Consider the following 23380-nt stretch of genomic DNA (forward strand, 5'->3'; position numbering starts at 1 on the left):
ATTGGTCAAAACCCTGTAGGTTAACATCAAAATTGCATATAACTTAAAATAGAGTTTAAGCTTTATCTGCAACTTCATGCAAAGCGCAGAGCATTACGACAAATTTTAATTTTATTTTTTTTTGGCGGGAAACCCTAGCTGATGGACTACTTTAAGAACGAAGTGCTAAGTATTGTCGCTGCTGACACAGAAATGCATTCGACAGTACACCACCCCTCCCCTTTCCCCCAGTCCACGTAACGAGGTGTTATGCTAGACCACTACCCACCCCTTCCACAGCGCAACGTTACGGAAAATTCACTCATGGAAACATTATTTCCAACCTTAAATATTGGTACTTCTGAGATATACTCATAATTGAAGTGATGCGGAAAAGTTACGCAGGCTCGGACCCCCGTCCCCTGTGTACCGCGTTACGCAGGCCAGATACTAACCCCCTTCTTTTTTTTCTCTCTCTCTCTCTCTTTCGCACGCACGCACTCACTCTCTCTCTCTCTCTCACACACACACACACGAAAGTACGTGCGTAACCTAAGTAATGGGCGCCCCCTATGCAAGGAATTAAACCCCTTGGGGGAAGAAACGAAAAAACCCCCTTCCTTTGGCAGTTCGGAATCCCCCACCCCTTTCAGGGAAAAAACCCGAACCGATTTAACGGGGGGTTTTTAAGGCCCGGGGGCGCCCCCCTTTCCACGGGGGGGGAGCCGGGGCCACGGCCACACCCCGGGGTTGGGTTTTCTTACCCCTTGCCAGACAGGGATGGGCCCGGGCGCGCCGCCATGCCCCCTTTCCTTTTTAACCCTTAAAACCTTTCCGGGTTCCCGGGAAAATGTAGAGAAAGGGGAAATCGTGCGTAGCCCTAGCAGCTTTTGGTCCTCGGACTCAAATTCGTTCCATTCTATGAGAGGGATTTTGAATTTAAATAACAGGCCAGCGTTTTGTTGGATTTTCACCGTTGAACTCAGGGCGATTGGTTCGCCTTTATCTTACAGACGAAGGTTTTTCCAAGACGCACTGACACGCTGACGCTTACTGTGCTGCGCAGCGTCGCCCGGCGCGCCACCCGACACGGGAATGCCATTCGTCAGCACGCCGCTGCCCGGCGCCCTCTTGCAGGGCCCAGTGCACGCATACGCCATCTGTGTTGGCACCTCTAAACTACGCACGCGACTCACTCTCCGACTTCGTATGAGGAATCGCTCATTGGGAGACTGCCACAACACTGACCAGCAGAGCCCAGAGCCGCAGAACCGAAGCGTACCTTGACGCCTTTTTCAAGCGTCTCCGTGGCGCCCCTCCACCGTCTATCTAATTTCTTCTCCGCGCTTGATTTCAAGCGGCGCGAAGTCGTCAAGCGTAAAAAGCTGCATGTTCGAATGAAAGCGCACAGCTACGCTTTAGTTTTACCCGAAAAGTTAATAGAATAGAATTCACTTCGAAGTAAGCGAGAATGGCCAAGCCTTAAGCCGCACCCGCTCAGCATTTTCCGCTTCCAAGTCCGACCACGGGGAAAGCAAATCAGATTTTAATTCTCATCGATTTGAGTCATTGTCCATTTGAAAGTGTTCAATAATTCCTTCACTTTTTAACAGTGAAAAATTCTTCCGTCTCAAACATGTATTTTAGGAATCACTTGGTTGTTCAGGTCAGGTGTTTTTAATAAGAATTTAGAAGGGAAAAAGTCGAAGAAAAGTACCGTAAGCCGGGGTAATATGAGACGCATGATTTTTATCGTTAGAATTATAATGCTCGTGGCATTTCATGACTCATCACTGTCAAACTTCACGGTGAAAAATGGTACCGTGTAGTGTAATTAATTTTTACAGCAGTGGCTCTCTTTGTGGCCGAATAGCGGGCTTAGAGTGAATCTTACGCGAACCAAACTCCGTCTCATATTACCCCGAAATTGTCTTATATTACCCCGGCTTACGGTAGCTTTCGCGTTTCGCGTTAAAATCGCGTTTAAACTGAATGTGATGCCTTTAAAACGCCCTTTTCCACTGCTGCTGAGAGTTGCTCCCGCCAGGCATCTTTCGCTCGCCGGTTCCTGCAGCGGCCGGTCCGTGGGGAGTGAGTGCCCGCCCTCGCGGGCATAAATATGTAGCCCCTGAGAGGGCGGGGGAAACGGGATACTTTGAGGAGACAGAGTAAGTGGTGCTTCCCAGCAAGCCCGACTCATCCCGAGAAGATGGTCAAGTACACCGAGTTTTACCTCACTCTGGCCGCTGAGGGCGGGAGCGATGCCCTTGGTCCTTCAGACCGCGGGGCGCCGTGACAGTGTGGGGTGACTGTCCGACCCACAGTGGGCCAGAAGACCGCGGAGGGCGGTCCAAATCCCGGACGAGTTTTGAGCTCTCGAGTCGCTAAATGGGACTCGAACCGAACGTGTGACCCCACCGATGGATTGCGCTCCGAACGAGGATTCCATTGATGGGGTCACTCGCTCGCTTCGAGTCCTGTTTAGCGACTCTGGAGCTCAAAACGCGTCCGGAGTTTTTGCCGGTGTGAGGTTATAGATCCACCCACCCTGGAAAAAGCACCGGGGGTGACTTTACCACGGGATAAAACCACCCCCCCAGGCTGATTCCTGAGAGGGGTGGTTTCAACCCGTGGTGAAGTCACCCCCCTGATCCGTGTAGGGGGTGGTTTTATCCCGTGGTAGAACCACCCCCCTAGCTGGCTCAGGGGTGCATTTATCACGGGATAGAACCACCGGGGGGTGGTTTCATCCCGTGATTAAAGCACCCCCCTGAAAATGGTGGGTCATTTCATCTCGTGATGAAACAACCCCCCATATTTCGCATATTTTACGGGAGAGCGTCCCGGTCATCTTTACGCTTTTTTCCGTCTCCAGAAGATTGTACACCCAAAATCGGGGCGCATACTTGAAAGCTTGCAAACGAAAGTGCTTTGGAAACGTAATATTCACCAGCTTTGTATTGCAAACACCTTCGCGATTTTTTGGTTTGCATTCTACACACCAAATTACTACCATGAAGGTTTTTCTGCGCGCCGATGTAAGAAATTAAACATGCACTTCGTAACGCACGAATTTGTGCGCGACAATACACGATTTTCTGCATACTCACGCACGAAATCGTTTCTTGTCGCGCACAAATTCGTGCGTTACGAAGTGCATGTTTAATTTCGTGCATTGGCGCGCAGAAAAAACTACATAGTAATTAAGTGTGAGGCTTTCGTTTTACCGTGTGGTGAGAAGTGCTGTTAAAACCCGTCAAATATGCAAATTTGGGGGTGGTTTCATCCCGTGATAAAGTAACTCCCCGTCTTTGGGGGGTGGTTTTATCCCGTGATAGATGCACCCCCCTGAGCCAGCTAGGGGGGTGGTTCTACCACGGGATAGAACCACTCCCCAGGACCAGCAGGGGGGTGACTTTACCTCGGTATAAAACCACCCCTTCTCAGGAGTCAGCCAAGGGCGGTGGTTATATCCCGCGGTAAAGTCACCCCCCGGTTCTTTTACCGGGGGGGTGGATCTATTGCCGTACCGCCGGTCTTCTGGCCCACTGTGCGACCCATGAGCGGCAGGTGCACTTCGGATTGGTATTGACAATTAGCCGCACTCGAAACGCAACAATTTCACTGACATTTCCGGTCCCACGCGCCGAACTTGACGTGAAACTAGTTCTGTAATGCATGCGGGACACGCGTGGGCCGAAGAACGTTCCGAAAATGGAGCAGCCTGTGTAGCCCGTGCGGAGCAGGCCTGGCTGAATTCGAGCGGCCGCTTAGCAAGTTATTTATTCCGTTTTACTATTTATTGCCTCTTTGAGTGTGTGTGTTGTGTGTGTGTGATCGCGAGCAGAAAAGGCACGGCTGGAGATATACGCACCCACGCAGGCAACCCTTCCACGTTAAAACGTGCGCTCAGCCTATCAAATTTAATTAATCAAAATTACTTTCACCGAATGAAAAAAAATCACACTCAAAAAGTCTTACGAAGAAATTTCCCATAATACGAAGGAAATGGCGCAAGCATAATACGAAGGTGGTTTTTCTTCGTATTACGAAGGCTTTTCTTTGAATCTTACAATGAAATGGCTAAAAAGATTCGTATTACGAAGGTATATTGCTTCGTAGTATGCTTGCGCCGAATTCACTGTAACATACGAATAATATGGGTCAAATTTCATTGTAAGACATTTAGAGTTGCCAAATACCTAGAGTCGGACATCGAATCGAGATTAAAATAATACTGGAAGGTATTGTGACGAAAGATTTCAATTGTAATTAGACGTTATCATTGAATGTACACGGGACTGGCGCTTGCGTGCCCCAGCAGCTGTCGCGAAGTCGCGATAAACCTGATGGACACCGTAACGAAATTCATATTAAACAGCTCTGGAATTGACCCCAAACAGCGAAGCTTATCCATCCGTGCGATGCCGTCATAGCGGTGAAATAAAGGGCAATACTAGCTTCAAACATATTTTTTCTTTTGCAAAAGAGCGCCCTTGGAGCGACATTCTATTACAGGATGGGTTCTCTTAATTATTTGTTTTCCAAGTCACAAGGACGTCGTTTTTATACTTTCGGGGGTGAGCTTATTTAAATATTGAAATTAAACGTTTGGTGACGTCGTGGCTGAAATAACCAATTAAGAGGCTGCAATCTCCGATCTGTTTACGTTTTGGAACTGCGTGAGTGACCCCACGCCGCGCGCGCCGCGCCCCCACTTCGCACACGCAACCTCGGTGCGCCCGGAGCCCCACGGACTCCGGAGACCGGACCGAACGCGCCTGCCGCCGTAACAAAGACAAACTGGCGTGTGCGGCCGGCGGGCTGCTTCAGAACGGTGCTCCGTCGCTCTGTCTCTCTCGGACCCACACGGAACGCCCCATGAGTGCGAGAGAGACAGAGCGAAGAAAGCGCTCTTGGGGAGCAACCGCGCGCCGTGCCTGCGTCGGCACGACCATAGCCCTGCCGGCCACCTCCTGTGACTTATGATGCTCAAAGTGGTGTCGCCAGTGCATGCAAGTGGTGGGCGCGGCACAGTGGGCCGTAGGCCGGCGCCGGCGGTCTAAACTCTGGACGCGTTTTGAGCTCCAGAGTCGCTAAACAGGACTCGAGCCGAGCGTGTGACCCCACCAACGGGTTCCTCGTCCGGAGAGCAATCAGGGGGTGGAAACTCCTATGGCGCGGCTGAAGCCAAGCTCGGCGCGCCGCGCTACGCCACGCCACTGCCCAGCCGGCCGGCCGGCGGGCGGAGAGGGTCTGCCGCCGCGTCTTTTATTGCTCAGAAATCACTTAAAAATTGAATGTTATGAGATGCCATGATTTTTAAACAATGGATTAAGACCCAAGGAATCGCCCTGTCACATTCATTTTGCTCAAAACTTCCGTCATTTCGTACAGTTTGTCGAGAAAACTTGCGGCGGAGCACGAAAATCCAGACTGCAGTTCATATTTTATTTTTTATCGGGTATTTTGGTTGCTCTGACACGTATAGTGTAAGCGAGTCAAAGTTTCCTTGTACTTTCCTCTATCCAATGCGATACGCGGATGTTGAAAAAGACGATCCGCAAAGAAATGCACCGTCATAAAAGATGCGACGGCGAAATGACAGTTTTCGGCAACATTCATTTCCCGCTTGGATTATAATTCATCTTTGAGGTTATCGAATAAAGACGCCTCCTAGCCATGTCAAATTTATGTAGTTCCAAATCTGTCCTCGGATTTGAAATCCGTTGAAGGATTGCTGAAATCGAAACGGATTAAGTTTGACTTGTAGAGGTTAGCCGTAGAGCTCACGCACATAACCTCTACAAGTCAAATTAATCCGTTTCGATTTCAGCAATCCTTCAAAGGATTTCAAATCCGAGGACAGATTTGGAATCTACATAAAATTTGACATGGCATAGGGGGTCTTTATTCGATAACCTCAAAGATGAAATTATAATCCAAGCGGGAAATGAAGTTGCCGAAAACTGTCATTTCGCCGTCGCCCTCTTTTATGAGGGCATTTCTTTGCGGATCGTCTTTTTCAACACCCGCGTATCGCATTGGATAGAGGAAAGTACAAGGAACTTTGACTCGCTTACACTATACGTGTCAGAGCAACCAAAATACCCGATAAAAAAAAAATATGAACTGCAGTCTGGATTTTCGTGCTCCGCCGCAAGTTTTCTCGACAAACTGTACGAAATGACGGAAGTTTTTGGGGAAAATGAATGTGACAGGGCGATTCCGGGTCTTAATCCTTGTTTAAAAATCATGGCATCCATAACATTCAATTTTTTTAAATGATTTTGAGCAATAAAAGACGCGGCGGCAGACCGTCTCCGCCCGCCGTCCGGCCGGCTGGGCAGTGGCGTGGCGTAGCGCGGCGCGCCGAGCTTGGCTTCAGCCGCGCCATAGGAGTTTCCACCCCCTGGAGCAATCCATTGGTGGGGTCACAAGTTCCGTTCGATTCCCATTTGGCGACTCTGGAGCTCAAAACTCGTCCGGGATTTTGACCGCCGTCTCCACCGGTCGCTTCTGGCCCACTGTGGGCTGGGGCAGGGGCTCAATAGCGCTCAACAGGCCTGGTCACCGCGAATAGCGACCAGAAAAACAGCAAGGCCTACTATCATACAAGGCCGTATTTAAAATGGTCTCGCCGAACCAACCCTAATCTCGAAGCTGTAAATGTCACAAAGAAAGCCCGATACATGGTAGATGGTAGATATGTCACTCGCTAGAATTGTCCCCTGGGGGTACTGGGGGATGGATGCCGTATGCTGTGGGATTATTTTCAGCAAATCAAGAAATGTAACGGTTTTCCCCGTGCCAACAAACGTAGAACACGTCCCACGCTAAAAAAGGAACAGTCCAACATTATCCAGTGCATGTTCTCCCAGACTTAGATTTGCAGTGTAATATCTCTAGACTAATTATCTGTGCTTCAGCTGAGAATATGTGAGAAGAGTTTAGTAATTGGTCATGAAGGCGTACGGAGATCAGCACGCTATCTTTCTAAACTTGGTACGAAACATTTCGCGGAGGACTCTGCCACATTCCAAGTTGCCGTTGCTTACCCGTACGGCACGTGGGAGACTACTAATTGCACCCAATTCATATTTCCCTGCTGCAGCGCGTGTGAGAGGCTCGGCGAGCGGTGGCACGATTTTAATGACGCTGCAGCCTGATTTTGAGGAGAGGCCTTCCTGTCGCTCTGTCTCTCTCGCACTCATGAGCACCCCGTACAGTTGCGAGAGAGACAGAGCGACGAAAACGACTCGCGGAATCTAGGCTGCTGCTGTTGTGTGGAGTGCGGTGCGCGATGCATCGTAGGCCCGATCGCTGGAAAAACAAAGTTGACAGCAACTGATTGAAACTTTCTTTTTGTCTCCTTTGTTGCAGCTGCTCATGTTCAGCGTCAAGGAGGGCCCGTTCTACGAGCCCTACTACCAGTGCGTCACCTACGACGTGTCCACCGAGTCGGAGCGCCTCTACAACATCATCAACTTCATCACCATGTTCGTGATCCCGCTGCTGGGGCTCGTCGCCTCGTACCTGTCTATCTACTGCACTCTGTCCAGTGAGTCCTCGAACGTTACAATGACCGCTTCATCGTAAGAGTCTGGAGGTGGTACTCGACCGGAGGGCTGCACACTAAATGTTACGTATAATATTGTACGAGACATCACAAGTTTTTATGCCCACGAATTTTTCGCTCAAATTTTGTACGAAAATATGCACATCTTTCCCCATTTTTGTGCTAAATCGCGTGCCAATTCGTACGAAAAGTTCCTGTGCACAAAAAACGGTGATGCCTCGTACAAAATTTGTACGCTGGTGAATGCCAACGGCATGTTTTGAGAAAAAAGAAAAACAATAAGTAGCGATTTGACTGGTTTTTAATCGCATTCCTGCTGATTCTTGTCTTTGTCGTTAATTCCTTCTTCTTTGAGTAGATCACGGCACAAACGATTCCTTGTTTTCCCAGGAGCCGCGAGCTCCCTGAAAATCACTTCCGCGTCTTTACCAAAGGCTACCTGACAAAACCAGGAACCGTTTCAGCTGTGTATATTTCAAATACATTTCGATTCAAGGGAGTGAGCTGCACCGAAAAGAGAAGCCACAGCTCCTGTGCCACAAGTGCAGCCATACTGCCTGAAGGAGACGGTTTTCGTCCTCATTCAGACAGGACGGCAGGAAGCACTGCAGCAAAGGCTTCTCGTACTGCACTCTCATTCCAAGTGACACCACGTTGAAACGAACGTGACAAAATGTCACGTTCGTTTGAGCATTGTGTCACATTCGTTTGAATGTGAACAAGCTAATTTTTGGCTGATTCACATCCAAATGAATGTGACACAATGCTCGTGACTCTTTGTCTCGTTCGTTTCAACGTGGTGTCACGTTCCTGGAATGAGAGTGTAGAATGACATAACCCAGTCCCCGCCAATTATGATGCAACAAGGAGGGCTGCCAAAGCGCAGTTTCACATCGGAGTGAAATTCCGCTGCGGGTCAGAGAAATGAGGGTCAAGTAATCGTGCATGACGTGCTAGATAGAGATCAAACGCGGAAAGTCGGTTGGAGACTCTTGTTGAGGACTTGCTTCGAGTCGAGGCCTATGAAAGGATTAATGGCCCTCGCACTGCCGACGGCGTGACCTACTGCCCCAACCCTCCTCCCTCTCCACCCCTTGTTCCTCCCCGTGGCTTCAAGCGCCCATTTCAGTGGCCGCGGCCGATCGCGCCCCACGCCGCTGAGAGTTACTCCCCCCTCCTTTTGCCCCGAACTGGCCTCACTTAATTCACGGCTTTAACGCTTAGGCCGTCACTCCGCGCAGAGCATTTGCCTGGTCGTAAGTGCGTTATGATTGTTTGGAAGGCTGCGTAGGGCCCCCTCCTGCCGCGTCGGTAAAAAAAAACCAAGGCAGGAAGTTAGGCGTTTTTATCCTGGGAGTGCAATTTGGCTGCGCATCCCGTGTCTAATGCTCACCGATTTCTTTCACCGCGTGAACAGGCAGAAGGCACGCGTTTTCAGTATTATGGACAAATTGAGGAGAAGGGTATCCGAAACTTTATTTAAGATGCTCTTTTTCTTTGCAGTTTTGTCACTGCCTTTCAATTTGTGCGATCGTACTTGTGAAAATTTCCAATGCTCATGCGAACATCTTACGAACAAAATTTGTTCAAAACGGACTGAAAATAATCAGTTTTGGAAATTATTATCAGTTGGGTGAGCCCAATGGATGAAGGAGCGAGCAGTCAGCACTGCGTGTCCATCGGCGAACCATCGTCTAGTTGAGCTCTGCACTGTGTAAGCCATGGGCAGCAAACTGATTACGAACAGGCATGTCGTCGCCGAGTCTCTCTCGCACCCCTGCGTGGCGCCACACGAGTGCGAGAGAGACAGACACCGACGAAATGACTGCTCGGCATCAGCCGCCAGCCCCCTGGCTGACTGATTGCTTCCTGTACGAGCAACCCGTTTCATGAAAAGCGTTTGGCCTTATCTCGATCCAAGTTCTGGCAGTGCCGGCATGCGCCAGCTGCACCCTTGCGCTGCTCGGGCATTAGTGTAAATGCTTCTTGTTTGCCTTCCTCTCACTTCTGCTAATTCGAGTCTCCAGCTAGCCTCGGTGCAGAGTGGCCACAACTCAAAAACTAAAATTCCGCCATGCCGAAAGTCGGCACTGGCGACACTCTGAGAGCACAAGGTGCTTTCCATACCACAATTTAAAAAAAAAAAAAAAAAAACTGTTGTTCCTGAAAGACAACGACCGTCATAAATCATTTGTATTACTGAAAATATGTATTATCATACAACAGCTGATATTGTAATAAAAATAACATCCATTCCAGTAGCACAGCAATTTATTGCTAAACAAATGATGTATAAAGAAGAGACGACGATACTGTCAAAAAGCCAACGGCTCTTCATACTTCGATTTTAATACATACAATTTATTAAAGAATATACATAGCTTTTGCCTTTCAATAAAGCCTACATAAAAGGTTTTTATAATTCAGTATAATTAAAATCAACTGATGGGATTGTAATCAAGAAAATGTCAGTTAAAGTCCAACAGCATTTGAGTTTTATAAACAAAGGTCAATGAAGCCATACAAGGATTAGTTTCGTCACGTAAATCTTGCCCTGAAACAAGTTCTTTAAATTACAGAAGTGGCTCACAGTATGTCTGAAATTGCACATATAACGCAACAAACCACAAAAAAGTTCAGAATCTTTCAAACTCGAAAGATGAGGAAAGAGAAATTACTCATACGTACAACCATAGGTTTCTTTCATTAGTGAGCTCGGAGATGGCGTCTATGACTGGTTTCGAGCCTAAATTTTATGTTGCAAACAGTGCACTGAAAGTGCCCCTCTTGTGTGTGCTTTCGAAGGTGATCTTTGACACTGCCACTGTGAGTAAATTTAATGTTGCAGACTGTGCACTTGTAAGGTTTCTCGCCAGTATGGTTCCTCATGTGAACTTTAAATTCTTTCACCTCACGAAACTTCTTGTGGCAAACCAAACATTCAAAGGGCTTTTCCCCTCTATGGAACCTAAGGTGCCTTGTAAGATGAGGATGCTGATTAAATTTCTTGTGGCAAACTGAGCACTCGTAGGGCCTTTCACCCGTGTGAATTCTTTCATGAATCTCGACATTCCGTTTATCACCAAACTTCTTGTCGCAACACGTGCACCCGTAGGGCCTCTCCCCTGTATGAATTCTGAGGTGCGTAACAAGATGAGGACGTTGTCTGAAGCTCCTCTTGCAGACTGTGCGTAAGGCATTACCCCAGTGTGAGTCCTTAGATGAACTATGAGAGAGAACCTACCAAGTAACTTCTTATTGCAAACCGTGCACTCAAATGGCTTATTCTTTTGATGGGTTGCGAGATGAACGCCCAGACCAGATTTGAGTGAAAATGCCCTGCTACAAATTGAGCATTTGTAAGGCTTCTTACCTGTGTGTGTGTGGGTTCGAAGATGAGTGGCCAGATAAGCTTTGCCGAACTTCTTGTTGCAAATAGTACACTCGGAAAGCTTATCCTCAGTATGGAACTTACGATGGTTTGCAAGTCCACGTCCTGTACTGAACGCCATTTCACAATCCTTGAAGTGGAATAGCTTGCTCCTGTTGCATGTTTCAAGATGCGTCTTCAGATTCTGTTCGTTACCGATCTCCTTGTTACAAACTGAGCAAACGGAAGCTATAGCTGAATGTGTACTGAAGTCGGTAGCGAGGGCACTTCTTGAATTGGACGTTCGGTCGCAAACCGTGCACTCCGACTGCATCTCTCCAATTTCGAGGTGGGTCAAGAGACTGCTTCTTCGACTGAAATACGAATTGCAAACGGTGCATCTGAAGGACGTTTCTTCCGGACGGGCCATGACGTGGGACATCGGTTAACAAATTTCCAATGCAGCGGGCTTGTGTTCCTTGAAGATGGACAGCATGCAGACCGCGAAGGCAACTGAAAAAGACATCAGGTTGCTCATGTTATCACTTGGGATGTACACAAGTAGGAATAAGACGCCACGTTCATAAGACAACTGAGAGCCATGGCAGGGCAAAACAGAAAGATAGGAAATCTTTCGCGATTCCACGATTCGTGAATGACGGGGGAGAGATACCAAAAATTTAGTCAGTTTAGGCATGTATTAAGGGGGTAGTACACTACGCAAGGTCAAAAAATACTGTGTTTGGCAAAAACTCCTGTGGACGTATGACATACAGGACGTAGAAACTGATCATGGGATCTTTTCATACTGTAACTTACGATCAAAATCACAAATTTTGATAGGTGTCTTGAGCAGCTATTGCGAGCGAGTTCGTCGAATTTCGCTTAACCACTGCATAAAATACACAGGTCGTTGGTTTGCGCGATTTGGACCAAACGGTCGGACCTAAATGGTCCAAATTTGGTGTGGACCATCTAAATACATGTCATTCTGGTGTGAACTAGGGAAAAATTTTTGGAATAATTATTAGTACCTCAAACAACACGGCAAAATGACAAATTCTGAAAACAGCATTTTCTAGCCCATTTTCTTCCAAAAAACTTGAGTTCAAATATAGGTGAACAAAATTGATCGCAATTATCCTAGTTCACACCAGAATGACGGGTCTCAAGATTGTCTGTGCGAAATCTCGTCCAATCGTCTCGCACCGCTTCAGTGTGGCCAGGTAGCCGACACCTTCAGCAGCCGCCGCAGTGTAGCCAGACCAGAATACAGGTGGAGGCGACCAAAACTCTTGGCCGTGCCTCCGCGCGAGGAGCCGATGCAGATCGAGATGAAAATCGAGATTTCTCGTAAACGGCTTGGCCAAAAAATTTCAAACTTGGAAGAGAGACTGATGATAGACCATAACCAGGCCCGACATTGCCTGATCGCCTACTGGCGTGATCGACTCGAAAAACGGAGACCGACGCAGCTCGGCACCTGGGCACGATACCCATAAAATTGACCAAGCACTGTGGCAAAAAGGTACGGAAAATTCAGTTAATTTTTTTGCCAGGATTCTCCGTAGCCCTCTTATCAATATTCTCCGTAGGACCGCACAGTCTTCTCCGTAGGGACTGGAAGACTCTACAGTCCTACGGAGGACACTGTAAGGTCCCACGGAGAATACTGTGCGGTCCTACAGAAAATACTGTAAGAGCCTACAGAGAATATTGACAAGGGGCTACGGAGAATTACCACAAGCTGTTAACAGAATTTTCCGAAGCTTTTTGCCGCAGTGTGCCGAAGGTGGACACTAAAATAAAGTATCAGCGTACAACAAACTGCAGGTATTGTTATAAAAAAACGTCAATTCAAGTAGCACAGTTATTTATTGCTACACAAATGAAATGATGTATAAAGAAAAGACGGCGATCCTCTCAAAAAGCCAATGGCTCTCGATACTTAGATATTCATACATAAAAATGTATTTAAATGTACATAACTTTTCCCCTTATATAAAGCCTACATAAAAGGTTTTCATAATTAAGTATAATCAAAGCCAACTAATGGTATTGTGACTACAGCTATAGCTGAAATAAAGATTTACTTTACTTTAATCAAGGAAATGTTAGTTCCAGTTTAACAGTATTTGAGTCACACAAACAAAGGTCAAACAAAGGAAGCCAAGGTAGCGATTGGTTTAGCAACGCAAATCTTGTCTTAAAACGAATTTTTTTGAATTACTGAAGTGGCTTATCGTACATCTAAAACTGCACCTATAATGAAACTAATCACAAAAGGTCAATTTATTTCGAACTCAAACAGTAAATAAAAAGAATTTTCTCAAACAACCATACGTCTAAAGCAATTCTTTTGGTTTACATACACTGCAAACCTGTCTACTAAGTACACACAAATGCATGCTTGCAAGCACATATTTACAAACGCATGCTTGGCCAAGTACACACTTACAAATGCATGCTTGCAAGTACACACTTACAAACGCATGCTCGGCGCCGTATAACTCCATGCGTCAAGCATGCGTTTGTTAGTGTGTACTTGCAAGCATGCATTTGTAAGTGTGTACTTGACCAAGCATGCGTTTGTAAGTGTGTACTTAGTACACAGTTAGGTTTGTTGTGTATCCAGAAAACATCAATGTCAGTTTAACAGTATCCAAGCCGTAAGCAAAACTCCCCGAAGGTATCAATTCTATAAGTTTTGCTACCAAAACTTTGTCTCGACATGATTTAGTTTAGTTATAGAAGTGTCTGACATGTCTAAAATTGCACCAATAATCAAACAAACCACAACAAGCGTCCGTTCCTGTTATATCGAGTCATGACTCATCCTCTCCGCTGTTACGATAACTTCTGAATCGCTTCTTAGACAGACTTTGCCAGGACACATCATCACATTGCGAACTACGCACTCCAGGGTCTTCTTTCATACGTGAGTTCCAAGATGGCGTTTTAGACTTTCTTCGCGTGCGTTCGAAGGTGAACTCTGAGACTGCTACTTTGACTGCATTTCTTGTTGCAGATTGTGCACTCGTAAGGTTTCTCGCCAGTATGGATCCTAATGTGGAGTCTAAATTCGCCAACCTGACCAAACTTCTTGTGGCAAACCAAACATTCAAAGGGCTTCTCCCCGCTATGGTACCTAAGGTGCGCTGTGAGATGAGGATGCTGATTAAATTTCTTGTGGCAAACTGAGCACTCGTAGGGCTTTTCACCCGTGTGAATTCTTTCATGAACTTCGACATTCCGTTTATCACTAAACTTCTTGTTGCAAAACGTGCACCCGTAGGGCCTCTCCCCTGTATGAATTCTGAGATGCATAACAAGATGAGGACGTTGCCTGAAGCTCCTCTTGCAGACTGTGCACTCGTAAGGCATTACCCCAGTGTGAGTCCTTAAATGAAGTCTGAGAGAGAAACTAGTACGCAACTTCTTATTGCAAACCGCGCACTCAAACGGCTTTTCATCTTTATGGGTTGCAAGATGACTCCTCAAATTAGAATCGTGTCTAAATGACCTGTTACAAACTGAGCATTCGTAAGGCTTCTCACCTGTGTGGGTTCGAAGATGAGCGGTCAGATAACGTTTTTTGAACATCTTGTTGCAAATAGTACACCCGGAAAGCTTATCCTCAGTATGGGACTTACGATGGCTTGCAAGTCCACGTCCTGTACTGAACGCCATTTTACAACCCTTGCATTGGAATAAGTTGCTCCTGTCGCCTGATTCAAGATGTGTCTTGAGATTCTGATTGTTACCGATCTCCTTGTTCTCCGATTGCATCTCTTCAATGTGCGTTTCGAGGTGAGTCAAGAGACTACTCCTGCGGCTGAAGCACGAATTGCAGACTGTGCATCTGAAAGACATTTCTTCCGGGTGGGCCATGATGAAAATTTGGAGATCAGTTAAGAAATATCCAATGCGGCCGCCTTGCGTTCCTTCAAGATGGACAGCAGGCAGAACACGAAAGCAGCTGAAACAGGAATCAGGTTGTTCATGAGACCTACTTAGGATGTAGTAGTAATCCAGGGATGTGACGCCACGTTCAGTCGGAAAACTAAGAGAAAAGGCGAGGCAAAACAGAACGTGCCCAAGGTGTCCAAGATTGCGCAACGTAAAAAATAGACCACCCCTTGCAGTTCAATGCCATTCCGGAAGGACATTAAAAGTGACCTATCGTCCAGTCTTTGATCCGGTTTGTCAAATGGCGTTCGTTTGTCAACCATCCGACACTGGCAAAACAAAGGCGTAAAAATTAAGCCCTTCAGGGCATAAATACTCGTATAAGCCCTTTGAAGGGCATAAGACGTTATATGCCCTTGGAAAGGACGTGACTGGTATAGGAATTTCAAGAAAAATTTTAATGCCCTTCCCAAAGGCATTAACGATATATGGCCTATAAGAGCGTAGATCGTTTACGCCCTTAAAGGGCATAATTTTAATGCCTTTGTTTCACAAGGGGACTCTTTAAACTTAAGAAGCTCAGATCCTTATCGAAATGGTAGGGTTACGCTCGTACCAAAAGATAAAACTCGTTCAAAATAAAATGCCCCATTCGTGGTAAAACCTTTAGCTTCCCTTTGGCGCACTTACTCTGAGAGTCTGGTCTGTGGTATGGTGGCAGGGGGACCGTGCGGTGATCAGAAGCCTGCAGCGGTGTAGAATCGTCTAGAACAAGGCAAATACAAGTGATTATTTAACTTATTTGTCTATCTGTTGGTAGCTTGCCCGGTTCAAGGGAGACATGACCATCATGATGACAAACATGATTCTTTCACATTGGTCAAAAAGTATTTCATGACGGATCTCGGAACCGGAAGTCAAAATCAAAAGTGAAAACCATAACAGTTTTAGAGCATGCGCAGAGGTGACCACTCAGCGTCAGCGTTTGCGTAGGAGCTGTTTGAATTTGAAATTTTGCTCTTTGACTCCCGGTTCCGAAATTCACTAATATACGGTATCTTATGTGAAATACTTGTTTGGCCACTGTGAAAGAGTCATGTTGGCCATCATGTCTCCGTTGAACCGGGCAAGCGACCAAAAGATTGACTTCCGGTTCAGGTAGGTACTGAATGAGATGCCCCACTTCTTTAGGAGCAGTGCCGAATCCCGAGAACATTTCAACAAATGCACTTGTGAGGAAGGGGGTGCACACTGGTAAAACTTAAGCGTAACTATATGCTTCAGTCAAGCATTAAGTTACGCTTGAAGACGTTACGCTTGAAACGCAGCATACTCTGTAAATTCCCCCACGCATTCCGATAGTGGGAATCTTGGCGGATGAGCCTATGTTCCGCTTGACTTCAAGCGTCTGTTACGCTTGATTTCAAGCGTTAACTGATTACGCTTGAAAACACCACGGTAATGCTACGCTTTGGTTTTACCAGTGCATAGTTAGGTTACTGAAACCATTTTCGGTTATGAGACTGGAATCGTTCGCTCTAAGTATGTGCACAATGTACGCGGTAGAAGTGTCTAACCATGCGAACCTTTTTCGTTCAAATAGGGTACTTCGTAAAAGAGCTGGAACGGAAGTTGAGAAGAAATCAAGAAGAGAGTATGCTAAATTTGTGAGAATGTGCGTCTGCGTCGCCGTTCTGCCGCTTCCGCAGAGTTATATTCTCATACAGGTCCTGAGTTTGTTCTTCTTGATTTCTTCTCCACTTCCGATCCAGCTCTTCTCCAGAATACCCTATTCGTCCGCCGAATCACACAAATTCGAACGAAATTGCGTACAAATTGGAACAAAAAGAACGTGTGCGTATGGTAATGTGAGGCCAGGTACAGAAATTATACGAAGGAATTTAATGCGTCCTTCTCTCGCTGGCGACAAGAATAATCTAGTCAAGCCAGAGCGTAACTTAAGTGGTACCGTTATGAACGATATCTTTACTGCATAGGTCCTCTCTTTCCTCAACAGAGAAGGAAACGGACGCCGGAAGTATGTTTCACTAAAGGGGGGGGGGAGTAGAGATATGCGAAAGGTTCGGAATCGAATCGAATCAGCTCTGATTCGATTCGCTCCCGGGAAAATTGCTTAAAATCCGAACTCTTCGAAAAATCCGAATCGAGGGTGATTTGCCTTCGAATCTTCGGTCCCTTTCCCCTCCCGTTTGAATCGCGCGCTGCACACCCGCCAGCTAGCTTCTTGACTGAAATTACCAAATACTAATCTTTTTATGTGATATTAAATTGTAATAAAAACATAACTATTTTTTGTTCCACTAGGGGTAGGTTGGGTAAGAAAAGTACACTCGAGGCTTGGGTCAGAAAAGAACACCCGTTATATCTCCGAACTGAAACTACACTGAACCATCACGATAGTGGTTTTAGAAAGATTGGTCATCCCGCTGACAAAAAATAATTTAACACAGTTCTACCTATAATATTTAGAATCAAACTGCACGTTTCAAAGAGGCACTTTTTTAAGATGTCCGACCGAAAAACATGACCACCGCCGATTTTATCGCCATTTGGGTCGAAGGTACCCCTTATGGGTCTTAGAAAAGCCCTAAAATATTGGGGGCGCAAAACACATGGTTTGGATGTTATTCACGATTTTCGTTTTCTCTGACAAAATTTAGGAGAATTTGGTCAAAATGTAAAAATCGATATTGCTCGGTCCCTGTCGGCTCCAGCTGCCTAAAAATTGACTCTCTCATGTAAAATCGGCCGAGGAACAAGAATCCGGCGTCGGTTTTCCGATTGGACTGCTCAAATTTTGACCATGGCTGTTTTCCCATTTTTGCAGTCATTTCTTGTATCCCTGGGGTTTTGGTGATGGACATCGATTTTGACCGATCCCGGGGGTGGAATTTGAAGATAAAGGATCAAACTAAAATATTCCGTCATAAAAAGTTTGTGTATAGAGCAGCCTTAGCAGCAGCTACAAAAACCGTAAAAATGCATGTTTTGGGCAGAAAACTGCCCCTCTTTGTTCTTTCCACAGGACTGCGGTGGAAAGGCAGCGTGCTCCAGTGTGAGGGAGGCCTTCTGAGGCGCTGGCACTCATATGGAAGCAGCGCACCTTAGCCCAGCGCCAACACTCAGGCAGCGAAACACGGACCTGCCTCCGTAACGCCTGCGAACTGGAAGGTAGGCACGCCCGCCAAACGCCGCTGCGTGGCTGGCTGCCTACCCGCCGTGCTCGCAGGCGCTTGCTCCATCTCGCCATGGTCTCCCCATTCAGTTCACACTTGTAACAATGTTGAGCCGTGGTGTCCTCGCAAAATCGTCGCGGTAACTCCTCTCGTGGAGAATTCGGACTTTGGAAACAAGGGACTAGCCTTGGAAAGCAAGGGAGCCTCCCTCTCCTTGAAATGGGAGCACACTTCCGAGGAACTTCCGTGAAGTGTTCCATCTTTCCTTGTTTTGAAACAACCGTCCTTGTCATTCAAGGAGTTGCACTAACTGTGCCCTAGGACTCTAATGAGTCAAAAGGAAACCCTACGCTGCAAATCCAAGGGAAGGACAGGTCGACACTTTAAGGCGTAGACCAGTTTGTCCTAGGCTGGCAAGTGTCGACCAGCTGTATCCGACGCTCTGATGTGTCGACCACACTGTGGCCGACGCCTGCATGTGTAGGACACTGTTTGTCCTACGGCAAATTACACTGACTGAGTTTCTTGTTGTGGCCCAACACTTCAGCCGTCGGACACTGTGTGGTCGACACTTGCAGGCGTTGGACACTGTATGGTCGACACTTGCAGGCGTTGGACACTGTGTGGTCGACACTTGCAGGCGTCGGACACTGTGTGGTCGACACTTCAAAGCGTCGGACACAACTGGTCGACACTTGCAAGCGTAGGACGAACTGGTCTGCGCCTTAAAGTGTCGACCTGTACTACACTTGGATTTGCAGTGTAGGAAGCTTGGACAGTAAAATGCCGTAAATACGCAGGAGAACCATGTTCTAGTATTGTCCGTGGAGACATGGCGTGCCCGCCGGACCGCAAACATGGTTCTCGTACTTTTTGTGGTGTCGCCTGAACAAGAAAATGATTCTTGTGTGAACCGAACTTTGAATTTCAAATCGATTTACATTGATTGAATTGTCAATATTTCGGCACAAATCACAAATTATATTTAAACACGCTACGAGAACAGGGTTCTCCTACGATGACGTCCCATAAGCCGATACGGCAAAGGCTCAGACGACGACATGAGAACATGGTTATCGTATAGAAGGTGGTTCCTTACAGTGGACTGTCGGCTGATTCTGCAGGAAGCTGTACTTCAAAGTACAAACCATTAATAAAAGATTTTCATAGTTATTTTTAATGTTATTATGAGGCACTTTTTTTAAGAAGTCCGATCGAAAAACATGACCACCGCCGATTTCATCGCCATTTGGGTCGAAGGTACCCCTTATGGGTCTTAGAAAAGCCCTAAAATATTGGGGGCGAAAAACGCATGGTTTGGATGTTATTCACGATTTTCGTTTTCTCTGACAAAATTTAGGAGAATTTGGTCAAAATGTAAAAATCGATATTGCTCGGTCCCTGTCAGCTCCAGCTGCCTAAATATTGACTCTTTTTGGTAAAATCGGCCGAGGAACAAGAATCCGGCGTCGGTTTTCCGATTGGACTGCTCAAATTTTGACCATGGCTGTTTTCCCATTTTTGCAGTCATTTCTTGTATCCCTGGGGTTTTGGTGATGGACACCGATTTTGACCGATCCCGGGGGTGGAATTTGAAGATAAAGGATCAAACTAAAATATTCCGTCATAAAAAGTTTGTGTGTAGGGCAGCCCTAGCAGCAGCTACAAAAACCGTAAAAATGCATGTTTTGGGCAGAAAACTGCCCCTCTTTGTTCTTTCCACAGGACTGCGGTGAAAAGGCAGCGTGCTCCAGTGTGAGGTAGGCCTTCTGAGGCGCTGGCACTCATGTGGAAGCAGCGCACCTGAGCCCAGCGCCAACACACAGGCAGCGAAACACGGACCTGCCTCCGTAACGCCTGCGAACTGGAAGGTAGGCACGCCCGCCAAACGCCGCTGCGTGGCTGGCTGCCTACCCGCCGTGCTCGCAGGCGCTTGCTCCATCTCGCCATAGTCTCCCCATTCAGTTCACACTTGTAACAATGTTGAGCCGTGGTGTCCTCGCAAAATCGTCGCGGTAACTCCTCTCGTGGAGAATTTGGTTAAATGTACTACCGATGAAAAAGCATCGTTTTCATTGGTCCTGGTCCTTCCGTCCGAAGTATCAACCTAAGGCCAGCACATTGCTTACTTTCTTTTAATTTTTTTTAACACCTTCGCGCCAAAGGCCAATTTCGGCGGCAAAGCCTAAGAGGCCTAAGGTGCTAAGTACCGAACCGTACGTCGCCAAAACATGGCACATGGATATACGGACTTGGTATGACCACCCGAACACCATGCGCCAAAAATCTTCTATACGAGAACCATGTTCTCGTGTCGTCGTCTGAGCCTTTGCCGTATCGGCTTATGGGGGGTAGTTCTTTCTCAAATCGCACGACCCCCGAAATCGATGTCTCGGATTCGGACCAAACTTGGTGCACTCATTGCTTGGGTCACCAAAACCAAGTTTCTGACCCCGAAAAATTTTTTTTTGCTCTAAAAATATTTTTTCCCCTAAAAGTGTTAAAAAATGGACCAAAAATCGAATTTTCGTCCAATTGACCCTACATTGTGCAAAGTTGTTTTTTCAACGTCTTTTTATCTTATTTCATCCTATTTTATCCTATCCCACTCAGAAATGATTTTTAACACCACTAAAAACCATGAAAAACGACAAAATTTTAACGTTTTTTTGAATACCCAAAAAATGCATCCGAATTTTTTCATGAAAATTTGTTTTTAAATTCATCTTTTGGTCCTCTAACATGTGTCAAAAAATTGGGAGAGTTAAAGTTCAATTGCCTTTAAAATAATTTTTTTCCACTTTTTTCAAAGAAAATTTTCACTGAAATGACTCAATTTATCAAGTTTTCAGCAAGACTATTCAAGTCTCATGGCTCCTGGGTCCTCCTGGATGGGCAGGGATGTTGGAAATGTATTACTGAGTAGATAGTAGCTTCAAGATGTTTATTTTTAATTATTTTAGATGGTTGACAGGCAATACCGGTAAGTTGCCCTAGACTCCGGCCCATAAGCCCCGATCCGACCCCGACCCGGCCCAGACCCGGCCGAGACCCGGCCGAGACCCGGCCCACACCCGGCAAAGACCCGGCCGAGACCCGGTCGCCCCATAGGAATCCGGCAAAGCCTTGGCTAAGCCCCGGCAGAGTCCGACCGACCGGCCAAGTCCGGCCACGGTGTAAGAGTGCACCACCCGAAGAGTGGTCTACCTACACTGTGCCCGGCGGAACCCGCCCCAGTCCGGACTTACGGTGTAGGGAGACCACTCTTCGGGTGGTGCACTCTTACACCGTGGCCGGACTTATGGCCGGACTCGGTCGGACTCTGCCGGGGCTTAGCCAAGGCTTTGCCGGATTCCTATGGGGCGACCGGGTCTCGGCCGGGTCTTTGCCGGGTGTGGGCCGGGTCTCGGCCGGGTCTCGGCCGGGTCTGGGCCGGGTCGGGGTCGGATCGGGGCTTATGGGCCGGAGTCTAGGGCAACTTACCGGTATTGCCTGTCAACCATCTAAAATAATTAAAAATAAACATCTTGAAGCTACTATCTACTCAGTAATACATTTCCAACATCCCTGCCCATCCAGGAGGACCCAGGAGCCATGAGACTTGAATAGTCTTGCTGAAAACTTGATAAATTGAGTCATTTCAGTGAAAATTTTCTTTGAAAAAAGTGGAAAAAAATTACTTTAAAGGCAATTCAAATTTAACTCTCCCAATTTTTTGACACATGTTAGAGGACCAAAAGATGAATTTAAAAACAAATTTTCATGAAAAAATTCGGATGCATTTTTTGGGTATTCAAGAAAACGTTAAAATTTTGTCGTTTTTCGTGGTTATTAGTGGTGTTAAAAATCATTTCTGAGTGGGATAGGATAAAATAGGATAAAATAAGATAAAAAGACGTTGAAAAAACAACTTTGCACAATGTAGGATCAATTGGACGAAAATTCGATTTTTGGTCCACTATTTAACACTTTAAGGGGAAAAAAATATTTTTAAAGCAAAAAAAAATTTTTCAGGGTCAGAAACTTGGTTTTGGTGACCCAAGCAATGAGTCCACCAAGTTTGGTCCGAATCCGAGACATCGATTTCGGGGGTCGTGCGATTTGAGAAAGAACTACCCTTGTGTCAGTTTCCCTTGCTTCAGAGCTGGACAAGGGGCCATTGCGTGAACTATGTTTCATGTTACGTAGGAATAGAGTATTCTAGTCGTCGCCGATCGAAGAACAAGAAGAAGAACAAAGCCGGAACTGGCACCGGCTACAACCTCTCAGACGTTTATGAGTGGACTAGTTTCTGAGTTTTCTGTGGTGTATCTCCTTCAAAAGCACTTTCCTTTGTTCCAAACACTTTTTGACACAGGAAATTAAAATATTTGTCGACATTTCTCGCTGGAACCGGGCTTGATACCTACTCCGTTTCTTCCCGGCTTCCGGTTGTGTCCTTCTTTTTGTTCTTCGATCGGCGGCGACTAGAGAATGCTCTATTGAAGTCATTTGACACCAAAAACTGATAGTTTGCCGTGCCATGCGAGATGGTAAGAGATCACCCGGATCATGGCAACCATTTTGTTTCAGCCGGACACTCGCGGGCCTATTAAGAGCCCGCCTTGAAAGGCGCGCTTCGCGGGGTCGAAAAGGCCCGGCCATGCAACGGCAAATTCTAGGGGGAGAGGGCCTTCGCCCCTTCCCCTGCCCCCCGACTTCCGGTGTCCCTGGGACAGCGCTTGTTGTGCCCAGATTTGTGGTTTCTAAGCACTGTGAAAATAAATTGTCACTTCAGGACAAAATAATCGCGATTGAAATCTTAAGCGCTTTGAAATGGTGACAATATCATCTCTAATTGATGATACTCTTATCAACGCTCCTATACTTATGTCATGGGCGTGACAACATTTTCATCAATTGTTTACAAAACATTGTTGTTAGGAAAATTAGCCTTGAATAGGGTACTTTCGTGTATCCTGAACCAGAAGCAAGCAGACGCCGTAATGGCCGGAAACTAAACTCTTTTCGGATGTGAAACGATAGCCGAGCTGTACAAATATTGCACGCGAAACATGTTTGCACTGCAAATGAGTATCAATCCACTGTTAATGTTCAAGTGTGGCCGATACGCTTGACTATCGTCTCTTTCTCATGTCAAGTTTTGAACCACACTGTTAGAAAAAATTCACGGGAAAAGGTACAGGAGCGATTCTCACGTTTCGGGGTAGTTTTGGCGTCTCTGATTTGCCGAAAGTGAGAAATATCCAATTAAGTTTTTCTGATTATTGGGGTCCTGAATGATACTAGAGTTATGGCAATGGTATTTATAGTAAAGACCTTGTACTACCTTCCTAAAAACATGAG

The 23380-nt window shown here is 46.5% G+C and overlaps 2 protein-coding genes across 8 annotated transcripts in view; one reads left to right on the forward strand and one right to left on the reverse strand.

The window, feature by feature from the left end:
• Positions 1 to 1587: 1587 nt before the first annotated feature.
• Positions 1588 to 23380, forward strand: part of LOC117642807 (gonadotropin-releasing hormone receptor-like) — a 53642-nt gene continuing 31849 nt past the window's right edge. Inside the window, exons 1-2 of the mRNA XM_034381373.1 lie at positions 1588 to 1645; positions 7363 to 7540. Coding sequence (XP_034237264.1) covers positions 1616 to 1645; positions 7363 to 7540 — 208 coding nt within the window. The 5' untranslated portion in view covers positions 1588 to 1615. The remainder of the gene's footprint in view (positions 1646 to 7362; positions 7541 to 23380) is intronic.
• Positions 9923 to 23380, reverse strand: part of LOC117641541 (zinc finger protein 239-like) — a 40508-nt gene continuing 27050 nt past the window's right edge. For 2 of the 7 annotated variants that reach the window (XM_034378993.1, XM_034378976.1), the window contains 2 exons: positions 15528 to 15602; positions 13555 to 14907 (listed from right to left, as the gene is read on the reverse strand). In XM_034378993.1, coding sequence (XP_034234884.1) covers positions 13887 to 14819 — 933 coding nt within the window. In that variant the 5' untranslated portion in view covers positions 14820 to 14907; positions 15528 to 15602 and the 3' untranslated portion in view covers positions 13555 to 13886. Of the gene's footprint in view, positions 11442 to 13554; positions 14908 to 15527; positions 15603 to 16170; positions 16273 to 16984; positions 17061 to 23380 lie in introns of those variants that run through there. The other 5 variants (XM_034379026.1, XM_034379003.1, XM_034378984.1 and 2 more) reach the window with 5 other exon arrangements.

The sequence above is a fragment of the Thrips palmi genome, unplaced genomic scaffold (genome assembly GCF_012932325.1).
Source record: "Thrips palmi isolate BJ-2018 unplaced genomic scaffold, TpBJ-2018v1 HiC_scaffold_1, whole genome shotgun sequence".
Lineage (NCBI taxonomy): Eukaryota > Metazoa > Arthropoda > Insecta > Thysanoptera > Thripidae > Thrips > Thrips palmi.